Source organism: Euleptes europaea, chromosome 10 (genome assembly GCF_029931775.1).
Source record: "Euleptes europaea isolate rEulEur1 chromosome 10, rEulEur1.hap1, whole genome shotgun sequence".
Taxonomy (NCBI): domain Eukaryota; kingdom Metazoa; phylum Chordata; class Lepidosauria; order Squamata; family Sphaerodactylidae; genus Euleptes; species Euleptes europaea.
This window is the reverse complement of record NC_079321.1, coordinates 42,103,756-42,117,236: the sequence shown is the minus strand read 5'-3', so window position 1 is coordinate 42,117,236 and position 13,481 is coordinate 42,103,756. Positions and strand designations below refer to the sequence as shown.

The 13,481-nt window shown below is 43.9% G+C and overlaps 1 protein-coding gene across 1 annotated transcript in view; it reads right to left on the bottom strand.

The window, feature by feature from the left end:
- Positions 1–342: 342 nt before the first annotated feature.
- The window catches only part of PHF3 (PHD finger protein 3), a 54,747-nt gene continuing 41,608 nt past the window's right edge, over positions 343–13,481 (bottom strand). Inside the window, exons 11-16 of the mRNA XM_056856278.1 lie at positions 10,787–10,922; positions 8,447–8,645; positions 6,109–6,256; positions 4,640–4,729; positions 3,137–3,332; positions 343–2,651 (exon numbers count right to left, since the gene is read on the bottom strand). Coding sequence (XP_056712256.1) covers positions 463–2,651; positions 3,137–3,332; positions 4,640–4,729; positions 6,109–6,256; positions 8,447–8,645; positions 10,787–10,922 — 2,958 coding nt within the window. The 3' untranslated portion in view covers positions 343–462. The remainder of the gene's footprint in view (positions 2,652–3,136; positions 3,333–4,639; positions 4,730–6,108; positions 6,257–8,446; positions 8,646–10,786; positions 10,923–13,481) is intronic.

Sequence of the window (13,481 nt, the reverse complement as noted above, 5' to 3'; positions counted from 1 at the left end):
CTGTCGCAATGCTCTGTTTGGCAGTGCAACTTTAAAAGAATTTTATAGTATAAAATTCACCATTATAGTAACTCAAGCATCTTAAAACAGGGGAGAGCACAAATCATTCCAAAGGTGGCAAACACATCTTGACGAAAGCCAAATTTGACCGATAATCTTTATATCTTTTATTGCATATTAAAATAAAATCATTAAAATCCTGTCTATACATGCAATGTAACATTTTGAACTGTTCAACTTCCAATCAAAAAATTAGTAGAATGTAAAAGAAAGGGAGTAAGGGGTACTCAGACTGGTACTAACACAAGCAGAAGCAAAACAGTAACAATGAGTATCAAAAAGAAAGAAAAAATGATGGCACAATTATACCCAGACATATTTTACAGAGTTTGAGGACGTATTGAACACAGATTCTTTTGTTTATTTAAAACTTTAGAAGACAGCCTGTGAACGTTGTGGCTTTTACCTTTTGCTTTTACTTCGGTCACTGTGGTCCCTGTCTTTGTGATGCCTATCTCGGTTCTTTTCGCTTTCTCGCTCTCTATGCCTCTCCCTACTTTTCTCTCTCTCTTTCTCCTTCTCGTGAGCCCACTCTTCACTTTTAGGAGCATCCTTCTTTTCAGGATTTCTACTTTCTCTCGAGGATTTGCCTTCAGAGTCCTTATCACTGTGTGAAAGTCGTGACCTCTCTTTGTCCCGATGCCCCTCCTCCCTGCTTTTTCTGTCTCTTTCTTTATCCTGGGTTTTATCTCTAGGTATGTTCCTGTCAGAATCTGGCTCCCAGCCGTGCCTCCCCTTTTTCTGGTGGTGAGAATCGCTGTAAAATCTTTGCCTATGCTGGTCGTTTTTCCTCCTACTGAAGGTTCTCTCCAAATGCGGACCTTGTCTGCCCCAAGGGTCACTATGACGCCTCTCTGGTCTCCTGTTGTCTCTGCCCTGATAAAAGTGCTCTGGCCCTGAGAATCTTGACTGTTTGTGAGCCAGTGGTGGAACTGGTGGAACTGGTCCAACAAAGCGTGGGGGCTGACCTGTTAGATGCATCACAGGGGACCAAGGGAGCAGAGGGGTCTGAGCAAAGCCAAAGCCTGGAGGAGGAAGGAGTGGAGGGGGCAGATGGGGAGGAAACCCAAACACAGGATTGTTTTGCGGAGGAAAGCTGGGAGAAACAGCCGCTTGAAACTGAAAAGTGTGTGGAATAGTTTTCGTGTGCTGAAAATTGGGCTGCTGAGTCCTTATTGGTGAGAAGTTTCCACTTGTAACAGGACTACCTATTTTGCTACTGAACTCAGCATGGCAGGAATTTTCAGTTTCAAACTGAGATAATGATGATGATGATGATGCTGAAGATGACGATGATGGTGGTGGTGGAGGTGGCAATAGGCCTCTTCTAACTGACTGTACTGTCTCAATGTTTTGCATCAGTGCTTTTTCAGGGGACTGATTTGTATCTTCCAGCTGGGAGGAACAGACACCATCTGCTTGAGTTACAGCTGAAGTTGTTGTCATCTTGCATGCTTGATTACTGCTCTCATCTAAGTCTAGGTCATTTCCTGAAGACTGTTTATTATTCACTTTTGTCTCTTCCATTTCTGAAGTGTCCAGTTGTTGGTTATTTTGTATGTCTTCATTTCTAACACCGTCGCCTTCACCTTCTGAAGCATTGTTCTGTTGGCTTCGTCCTGCTGCTTGTCTTGGATCCCTTTTAAGATTAATGAACAGTGGAGATTTTGCACTATTAACACCCACAGTATCAACAGATGCCATAGCATCATTACTGCTCCCAACTGCTTTTCCCAAGCTGGGTGAGACAGGACAATTGGTGGTCCTTTTATTTTCCTGAGAAACATTATCTTCATCTCCCAACATAACATTGCTTTCAGCAGCCTCTTTGGTTTCTTTGTTCTGTGACAGAATAGCTAAGTTTGCTAAAAATGCTTCTGTAGAAACATCTGGTGGTTTCCCCTTAAGACTTAGGCTAGTCAGATTTCCTGAAGAGCATGAGACATCTGCAACCGGTGTATCAGCTGCTGATATATTATCTGTGGATTCTTGTGAAATGCCCTGGTTATCTTTAGTTTCTTCAACTCCAGCAGTTACTACAGAAATGTCCATTTTTTCTTCTCTTATATTTGCCTGTTTTTCAGGCAGGTTTTCATTAGCAGTATGGTCTGCTGTTGACTGAATATGTTCAGGCATCGGCCCTGTTGTACCCAGAAGACTTTGAAGAATATCATCTACAGGCAATGGTTTACTTACTAACTCCAGAGTCGATGGCTGATTTTCCCATCCAACCAAAACTCCAGGAAGGAACCGCAGGGGTTTTGTCGGCTCATGTTTTATGGTCTCCACAGAAGGTTCATTGGTGGTTACTTCTTCTGAATTAGACTGCTGAGACTTAAGCCTTTGCTTGTGCAACACAGCTGTGAAGGAGTTAAAAAAGTCATTTTCCTCCTCCTTTTCCACTGCTTCTGAATGAAGCACTTCGGGTTTGCTTAGTTTGTTTTTCTTTTCTGGTGGCAAACTCATGGAGCCGCCTTCAAGACTTTCTTCAGCATGACTTGTGCTAGCATTACCAGCTGCATTTATCTGTCTTTTTAACTTCTGGCGAATGATCAGCCCCAGCAACAAATTGGGTCGGTGGACTTCGATTCCTGCATTTAAACAATTAGAATAGCAAGTCAATGAGATGTATGTGTATCACAGGAGACAACAGTTTCAATCAAAAAGCTACCTGTGCCTCTGCAAACTCATAAAGCTCAACAGGTCCATGTATGTATCAGGAGAGACACTAGTCAGATTTCCCTCTATGTCTAGCAAGGATTCCTATCCTGCAAAATAATTATTTCTTGTTACAGCAAGAATGAATTTGATTAGCGAGCTGAAGGAAGCAGAAATGCAAGACTATTGTAAGGCTACCTATGCAAAAATGCTTCTCGCTCAGGATGGCTTTCCACATTGGATTTAAGACATATGCTGACGGTCCCAGAATAATCATAACAAAAAATAGACTCTCTCATTTTGGAGGTGATCCAAACACATATCAACAGATTAATCTTAAAAAGAAAAAGAAAAAAGATCTCCATCAAGCACATTTCTTGGGCCCTGTATAGACTGTCAGGTTAGTTTCGTTACCTACCAGGACCATCAAATGGCACCAGCTGATGTGGAATTTTATCAGAGGCACCTAAAGGGATAATATATAAATCCTTGATTTGCTTCATGTTATTAGCTGCTACACCGTAACGCTTTCGGCTGCTGAAGTACGCAAACAGCAAGGTGTATGGAATCTGATCCTCTTCAGTCACAGGGGTGAATCGAACCACACAGACTTCCTATTGTGGAAAAAAAAGTAGGGCGGTTTATTTAATTTTTATTTAATTTTTAACAGCAGAATTCAACACTTCAGAATTCAGGAAAACTCCCATTAGACCATTACTAGCCATCCGTTGGCTATCCCACCATTTAGAGTTGCCCGTCTGGCATTGGCTAAAGCCCAGGCCTTTTCCATCACCGCTCTGACTCTGAGGAATTGTGACCCTAAGCAGGCAGTCTCCACTTTAGTTGGGGAAATTCGCTGGAGACAGAGAGTGAGAGGGGGTAACTGGGAATCGATAACCTATGTATACCAAGATAGTCCTGGGTGAAAACTCTCAAACGAGCAGGCAGTTGTCTACTCTTTAATAAAACCATATTTTAATTGTACAACAGTAAAAGAAGAAATATACTTTAAGCAATGAACATACACTCACAAGGCATATAAGAACTGACTAAGAGAAAAGGGAAAAAGCTGGATAGAGCAGCCATCTTTTGGTTTAAAGGGCAGGCATCTTTTTAAGGGGAGGGAAGGGGAGCGATTTGGGCTTTGCTATTTTATTTGTCTTTTTTACTGAAAATGTTTTTAATTATTGTTGTAAGCTGTCTTGAACCAAAAAGAAAGGTGGGATATAAGTAGTTTTTTTAAAACAAATACTAGCCCAGTGAAAGCCAGAATAATCTCCTTTCTGAAATTCTAGGAAAAGGACTAAAAAAAAAACAACCTTAGCATACATATACACACTCAGAGGTAAAATAATAAAGACTAGCTAGCCTTTTAAAATCCTAAGATCAGCTTTGTACTGCTGAAATACTTGCCTTTGACACCAGGAACACATTACATGGCACAACCCATTAACTCCTTGAAAGTGGATACTTGAGAAGGGCGCCCTTCACTGATGCACTGACAAACTACTACTAAGCAGAAGGGTTACGTGACGTCCACAACATTAGACACTACGTCAGTGGCAGAGAATTTCTGTCAAAAAGTGGTGGTAGAAAGTGCTGTGAATTGCAGCCAACTTATGGCAATCCCATAGAGTTTTCAAGGCAAAAGACAAACAGAAGTGGGTTTGCCATTGCCTGCCTCCATGTAGTAACCCTGGCATTACTTGGTGGTCTCCCATCCAAGTACTAACCAGGGCTGACCCTACTGAGATCTTACAAGATCAGGCTAGCTTGGGCCATTCAGGCTATTATATCCAGGCCCTTATAGAGTAGCAGCAATATAACACTGTTTTCTTCTTTTTCTTATACGTACATTAAATCAGCAACACAGCAATGGACATTGCATTTGTAAAACATAAGCTTGCATGTATCTTTTTACCTTTGTCCCTGAAGCTTTTATTTTCTCAACATACTCCCAAACAGTCTGAGGTGATATCCTGCCACCTACTTGGATACTATCAGGTAAATCCTACAGCAGGCGGGGAAAAGATTGTAATTGCATTTCTATTTTTGAAAACAACACTTACTATTGAAATACTCAGTTACACACATTAACAAGTATAAGATACTTTAGTATACAGAGGTATGGTGACAAACAATATTCTTCTTAATGATGAAATAAGATTATCAGTATGGGCGCTTTCACACATCCCGAATAATACACTTTCAATGCACTTTAACGACTGTTTACCATTTTAGCAGTAAAATCCAGCTGCAAAGTGGATTGAAAGTGCATTATTCAGGATGTGTGAAGGCACCCAATGACTTTTGGATATCACGTTTAATGTCAAGTTCTCCTTGTTGAATGTGTGGCAATTTACAAAATGATACCAGTAAATGAAAACCAGCAAAAAAGTGTAGAGAATGTTTAGACCAGGGTTTTAATCACTGCATGCCGACAGACTCCCCTAGGCTTTGAAAAAGTTATTCAATTTGTCAGAGTATTTCTCTCTTTCTAAAGTGGGAATAGCCGTGATTTATGTGCTGAAATTAAGATGAAAAATTACACGGAAGCAGCAACTATTCAAGGATAAATGATACAGAGATCTTGTGGACAAAAACTAAATACCAAGTCTGTTTCCAAAAGTCAAGTGCAATGGGTTCAGACCTTGCTGCCTTTCCTTTTGTATGTTTCAGCAAGAACAATCCCAATGTTTTATGCCTTAGCCTGGTGAAAAGTATGAAGAGCACGCAAAATGTCTGGCATGCTGAAGATGGCACCATTTAGCCAATTAAAACCCATCAACTGGGAACTATCACACGCACAGAACATTATTGCCATTCACACAGTCAGGCAACCATCTACGCAAACTTGAACTTGAGACTTTTTTTGGGAAGGGTGTATTAGGGTACATTTGTTCCATATCTTAAGACAGGCAGAGAGAATAAAGTAGCTAATAAAAATACAAAGAATACTGATTTCTCTCCATGCAGGCATACCACCACACGCAGATCCCTGCAAAGCTCAATAAAACTTACACAGCTTACCAAATGGAGGAGGAGGGCTAGGTGAGCATATGGGGGGGCACACAGAGATCACACCTGCTCTCCACACATACGGAGGGGAAAGGGTGTGCGGGCACAGCACCCATATGTAGAACGGTTACAGCAACAGATGTAAACCATGCCTTTCAGTTTGTATCATCTAGTACTTGGGGAGTGTAGCAAGATCACACATGCAGGCTGGAGGAATTTTTTAAATAAATTGCCATGAGCCAAACCTTCCAAGGAAAAGCCACTGAGAAATTCCAGAATTCATTGCCAGGTTAACAGTTCCATAATGTGGGGGGTGGGGTGGGAAATCACCTTAACATTACACACAGACACACAAGTGCACAAACATATTACCTCTGTTAAATTTTCAAAAGAACCAGAGATTGGATAAGCTTTGATAACAAACTTTGCAACAGACGGCATGTTGATAAAACCTTTCCAAATAAAGTTCAGACGAGCTAGGAAGAGTGTTTCACTTTCAACAGTGCCTGGTGTTTCCGACCTGAAAAACAAGGAGTGGGGAATGAAAGGGTTGGATCCGAGTGGAAATGCAACGAAAAGGACTGCAGTGACCACTTTGCCAGGTTAAACTTATTATATCCTCACTTGCATTTCCATTTGCGCAAGGTCTTGTGCACCCAATTTCTTGGCACTATAATGTCCAGTTCAACTATCATTAGGCCCAGGCCAGTCCAATTTCATCAGATCTTGAAAGCTAAGCAGTGTCAGGAAGTCCAGGGTTGCTATGCAGAGGAAGGCAATGGAAAACCACCTCTAAACATCTCTTGCCATGAAAACACTATCGGGTCACCATAAGTTGGCTGTGACTTGATGGCAAAAAAATGACTAGGGGGGAAAGTGCTGGGTGTTGTACAAGATCCTGTGCAAGCAGAAACATGCTAAGTTGATTTATATTCCCACTTGCTCACTGCTGGATGCAAGCCAAAGGCTACGAACTGCCCGGCATATGACAATGGGGGAGGGGTACAGAGAGACCCACAGGACAGAGGCTGGACAGCCACAATAATAATAATTAAAAAATGGATGCAAGATCAGCAGCAGCTTCACATGAACACAAGAAGCTGCCTTATACTGAATCAGACCCTTGGTACATCAATGTCAGTATTGTCTACTCAGACTGGCAGCAGCTCTCCAGGGTGTCAGGCAGAGATCTTTCACATCACCTACTACCTGGTCCTTACTGGAGATGCCGGGGATTGAACCTGGGACCTTTTGCATGCCAAGCAGATGCTCTACCCCTGAGCCATGGCCCCTTCCCAAAGCTTCCAGATGTTTGCTTGGTGTTCACTGCCAACATGGCTTTTATTGGTTGAAAGAGTCATTAAGAAGGACAGTAAAGAAGAAAAGGCAAAAATAACCAAGTATTTAAGTGTCCCTAAGATACTGGCAGGAAAAATATAAGTCATGATGGAGATCTTAGTTTTTGAATATGCATAGTAGACCAACAAGTGGTTTAAAGTACACAGAAGGGGGGCTTTTGAGGATGTCAGGGGCACTGCCAAGAAGGCTTAAGCTGTCGTGCATTTATAGATGCAACTAAAATGTATGGCATTATTTGGGTATACATTATTCCAGTCTGATCAAGAAAAACAGAATGATTCTTCCTTAATAAAGAGACCAATCAGAATAACTTGCTACTTGGGAAGTGAATTTTGATTAGCTGAAAATGAAACTATGAGAGCAATTGCAACATTTAGATATTTAGTTCTAAAATGGAGGTGTTGTAAATTTCATTTGGCTTTGAGCCTGCATATTTTTATAACCTGTGTATGTCGATTTCATGTATTTGATTTATTTTAAAGCATCTAGGTTGGAGTCTAAAGAGCGGGCTTTAGGGATGCCCAAGCACTTTCCCATGCAGCGCAGAAAACTGCTCTTCAATGTACTCCCCCCACCCCCCACAGGCTGAAAAAATGGGCTACACTATTGTTTCAATCCTGATCACTGGCCTCTATCCAAGCACAGATTCGGAAAATGTAAAGGCACTGAAGTTTTGTTAAGATGAATTCTGAGGATTCCCCCTGCACACACTGCAGCCCCAATACTTTGCCAGCTATACTGTCCCTGAGGGTCCACTGATTCCCCCCCCCCCCAAAAAAAAACACAACGGAATTTGAGGGTGGGCTCAGCAGGCTGCAACAAGAGGGAGGAAATCAGCAGAAATCAGCACTCCCTCTTAAATGTTTTTTTAATTCTTTGGAACTGCAGGGCTAGTTACAGGCTGCTGTCTGCAAATTCGCAGGTGCACGTGCATAACATTTCTACAGCCTTAATCATATCTTTAAACAGTCACCACTTATTTGCTTACATGCAACATAGGAAGCACCAGACATCAGAAAAAATGCAGATTCTGCTAGGGTAAAGGCATGCCTGCCGCACTAAGAAATGAACTTCATTTTAAGTTCAGGCATTCATTATAGCCATGTTGTCAAGCCACAATCAAGAAACAGAAGTGCAAGAATCCTTTTGAGAATCAAAACTGCCAAAGCGTCACACCCTATTTTCCTTGTCTGCGGAACGTGGCCTCATGGAGCAGGCAACAGATTTTCTTATTTCAAACTATGTAGCTGAATAACCATTTTCATTTATTTGTGCACTGAAAGCTCATAACGTTAACTATGCATAGGAGTCAAAATTGTTTTTAATAGTAGCAATTAGAAAAATAGATTACCTAGGGGTTGAAGCAGAGGCAATTGCTGGATTTGGTAATTCTTCGTCTTCCTCTAATAATTCTGAAGCTAAAATGTTTGTTGTTGAGGAAAGGGCATCTGCAATGTTTTCTGCCTCATTATCTGAAGGTTTACGGGCAACTCCAACAGACACTTTCACTTTTTTCACGGAAAGGTCATCACTAGGTGGTGCCATTCGACCTTGAAAAGGCAAGTTGGAAAGCTTAGAATCATAGAGTTGGAAGGGACCACCAGGGTCATCTAGTCCAACCCCTGCACAATGCAGGAAATTCACAACTACTTCCCCCGCCCACATCCCCAGTGACCAGAAGATGGCGAAGATGCACTTCCTCTCATCATCTGCCTAGGGTCACAGAATCAGCATTGCTCACAGATGGCCATCTAACCTCTTCTTAAAAACCTCCAGGGAAGGAGAGCTTACCACCTCCCGAGGAAGCCTGTTCCACTGAGGAACCGCTCTAACTGTTAGAAAATTCTTCCTAATATCTAGATGGAAACTCTTTTGATTTAATTTCAACCCGTTGGTTCTGGTCCGACCTTCTTGGGCAACAGAAAACAACTCAGCACCACCCTCTATATGACAGCCCCTCAAGTACTTGAAGGTGGTTATCATATCCCCTCTTAGTCTTCTCCTCTTCAGGCTAAACATACCCAATTCCTTCAACCTTTCCTCATAGGACTTGGTCTCCAGACCCCTCACCATCTTTGTTGCCCTTCTCTGGACCCATTCCAGCTTTTCTACATCTTTCTTAAATTGTGGTGCCCAAAACTGAACACAGTACTCTTCACCGTTTCAAACTCACAACTTACAAGGATTGTAAAAATACCGTTAGAACTCATTAACAATTCTCACTAAAATGCTTTAAGTTCCTGTTGCCTGAAATTAAACACCAAGGCCTTCTACGTTTTTTAAAATCTTAAGTGAAACAGTTCAACCATTTCCAAGAACAACCAATGGTGTCCCGGGGCGACAACCCCCTGATGCTCCATCCCAGGCCTGCCACCACAAACCCCACTTACCAGGGCAGCAGACGCTCCAGACCCTGACCAGCTCCCATCTGTTAAGGCCACTGCATGGATGGGGATGCCGGGGGAAAGCGGCAACACGGCCGCTGACGCCGCAGCCTCTCTCTGGCCCATAGCAGAGGTAGGCAAGCAGGCTGCCTGTGCAGGGCAGGAATGCCATCAGCCCATTGCAGCTGGCAAAACAGGCCCTACAGCCGAGTCTGCGCATTCTGAGGCGTTCCACGCCACCCTGCCCCTCGCCGCAAGACAGCTGTGCAGCAGGCAGAGCAGGGGCAGGCCTGATACCCAGCAGGGAAGGGGCCTGCCAAAGGGGAAGGAAGGCACCAGGGGGATCTACAGGCAGCAGACCCTTATATAGACTCTCCTGGGTGGAGTCAGGGGAGGAGCAAAGGGAGGCCAGGGGAGGGGCTAGGACAGCCTCAAGGTATAAAGGCCAGCAAAAGCAGAGGCCGAGGAGGATGATTCCTAGTGGCAATTCTAATGCAATTCTGATTCCCCCTCTGACTGGTCTGAGGCCAAGAAAGCTCCACTTGGCCACCCCTGTGGGAAAAGGGGGGGTCTGTGGGCAAAAGCTGTTGGGTCCACACCTCACAGATGGATGCCCAATAAGAACAAGTGTGCTTCAGGCAAGTGCAAAGAAAATTATGTAAGTCTCATTGAAGAATCCAGTCAGGGATAGTAGCTGGTTGTAACAGCTGGCTATGATTCATGGAGGGGATATGAAATGGTACAGTATAGCTTGATCTCGTCAGATCTCAGAAGCTAAGAAGGGCAGGTACTTGGATGGGAGACGGCCAAGGAAGACTTTGCAGAGGAAGGCAATGGCATATCACCTCTTCCTAATCACTTGCCCGGAAAACCCTATGGGTTGGCTGCCTTTCTCACACACACACACATGATTTATGGTCATCATTGCCTGCCCCCCCCCATCCTGTGGCATGCAAAGAGGGACAAGGAAGGAGCAGAGTCTTGTTTGACTTTGTGTTGTCCTTTGAAGGCAAACCAGTGCCCCTGAAGTACAGCATAGTCTGTGATCGACCCTCCTCTCCACTCCCACCCCCATACCAAATCTGTAACTGGCGAGAGAAAACAGGCCCTCCTCTCCATTTCTGAAGAACAGCATGAAGCCACTCTGAATCCCATACTCTGATCCCACAGAGTAATTCCCATTCCTTTCCTCTTTCTAAAACTAAGATCAATGTGATTTTTATCAGCAGCTCCATGCCATATAATTTCCAAAGAACCAGACAAGTGAAGTAACACACCCTGACATTTAGCATGATAGTCAATATTACCTATGCAAATTTTACAGTTGAGATCAAAGAGATGATGTTTGTGCTGACTTGTTGTATCAGGAGTGGCAGATTCATCAACTTCTTTATCTTTTTCAGTTTCCTCCGTCTTTTCCACAACCTTAACTGGAACAGATTCCTACACATGGCAAGACAACCATTTATTAACAGGGTGTTGTTATATATCTGTGTGTTTATAGACCCTCCCCTGTATTTCACAGATGTCTAACAGAAACATACCGTATATACTCGGGTATAAGCCGACCCGAGTATAAGCCGAGGTGCCTAATTTCACCCCCAAATTTCACCGGCCCGGGTGAGGTGGGAGGTGTTAGAGGTGGTGGGGGGGGGAAGAAACCGCCGCCACCCAGCAGAAGGCGGGGTGGGGTGGGGTGGGGTGTGAAAGAGCCTTGGCTACTTACCGTGAAGGCTTCTTCTGCTCAGAGGGACGAAGGGCATCTTCATGATGGGTGTTTCCTTTTCCTCTTAGCTCGGGAGGCAGGATCTAATATTTAAATTTTTCCTGGCTTCTGAGGGTAAACGCCCCCTTATGGCCAGTTACAAATTTTCCAAGCCTTAGAGGTTAGTAGAAAAAGCTAAGACACATGTGGTATTAAATTGTAACCTGTATTTTCATGAACTGTAATGTTAAGTACACAAAACTTGAACTTCAACTAATTGAAATGCTATAACCCAACTATTAACTGACGTCTGGGAGGGCAAGATGCCCTTCGTCCCTCTGAGCAGAAGAAGCCTTCATGGTAAGTAGCCAAGGCTCTTTCTCGGCTCAGAGGGACAAAGGGCATCTTCATGATGGGACATACAAGAGCTGTCCCCGCCCTGGGAGGGTTAGACGTCCTGTAATATGCTTTGCAATACTCGTCTACCAAATGCTGTATCTGCAGAAGAGTAAAGGTTTAACTTGTAGTGTCTTACAAAGGTAGACACAGAGGACCAAGTGGTCGCCTTACAAATTTCCTCAATGGGAGCCTGTCTGTCGAAGGCCGTTGAGGTGGCCGCGCTTCGAACCGAGTGGGCGGTTATGCCTCCTGTAACGGGTAATTTGCTTTCCATACATGCGGTCTTTATACATGAGGCAATAGTGCGACTGATAAATGCCTTTGACATGGGTTTACCCTTTCTTGGTTGTGAAATGTTGATGAACAGTGATTCTGCTGATCTGATGTCCTCTGTTCTAGATATATGTGTAGTGCTCTTCGGAGATCTAACAAGTGCCATGTCTTTTCCGTAGGTGTTTTTGGATTGGGACAGAATGATGGGAGTACTATGTCCTGTTCTCTATGGAACTTTGTGTTGCACTTTGGAACGAATGAGTGGTCGTGCCTAAGAACCACCTTGTCCTTGTGAAATGTGATTAATCCTGGTCTAACCGATAGAGCTCCTATCTCCGATACTCTACATGCCGAAGTTACGCTTGGCAGAGGAAGCAGCAGGAGCTGCTGGACTCTTTGCGCCGCCCGCCACGGCGGGCTTTTTTCCGTTTCGGTTTGGCGTGGCTGTGGAGCAGGCTGCCTCTACGAGGCGTTTCGCGCGCTTGTTGCCGGCCGAGGCGGCCCGTTTGCGCTTTCCTCCGCTGCCTGTGCCAATTTTCTTTTTTGGTTTTGCCCTCAAGTCAATCTGTTGACTTGTAGAGGGGTGGATGGCCTCGGATGGTTGAGGCGTAGCCGTTAGTAGGCTAGGGTCCCGATCAGCTAAGGTAATAAAATTATCTCCCTGCCGATCCGCCATTTTGTTTTGGCGGGAAGGGGCCCTGTTACTTAAAACTATTCCTAATCTCACCTTAAAGGACAGAGAAAAAACTAGAAGGAATAGTATTAGGATAGAAATAGAGAATAAGATAGATAAGCAGATAAGAATAAAGATTAAAGATAAGGCTTTTCTAATCCCATGCAGCTAAGAGCTATGAAAGGCTGCTCTCCCGATCAAGGAAGGAAATAGAACTGGCCATAAGGGGGCGTTTACCCTCAGAAGCCAGGAAAAATTTAAATATTAGATCCTGCCTCCCGAGCTAAGAGGAAAAGGAAACACCCATCATGAAGATGCCCTTTGTCCCTCTGAGCCGAGAAGAAACCACAGCCACCACGTAGAAGGCGCGATAGCGCAAAAGGCGCGATCGGGTGGGGTGGGAAGAAACCGCCGCCGCACAGAAGGCACGATCGGGTGGGGTGGGGTAGGGGGGAGAAGGCAGGACAGCCTACCCATCAGCTGGCCGGCGGGAGTTCGCTGGGAGAGGGCCCGGCAGGCGAATTACCGTATTGACCCGAGTATAAGCCGAGGTGAGTTTTTTAAGCCAAAAATCAAGGCTAAAAAACTCGGCTTATACTCGAGTATATACGGTATGCGTGTTTCTAACGTCTAACAAAAACATATGCCAAGTAACTCATAACTTAATGTAAAAGCTACTCTGTATTAGAAGTACTTCAAAAGCTAAAGGGGGGGAATAAGAAAACCAGGGTTTTGCTGCAATCCACACATTCTTCTGCACGTGTGAATTGGCCCCCTGATGAGGATCTGTTGCCTGCATGGAAAATATGTCTGGTTCAGATCTGTTCCAAAACCTTTACAAGTTAACCAAAATTAAGGTGAGGTGTAACTTTCATTATTTTAATTTCTTCATTTATGCTCCACCTTACTCACTGAGACTCAAGGCAGATTGCACAATTAAAAACAATGCTGT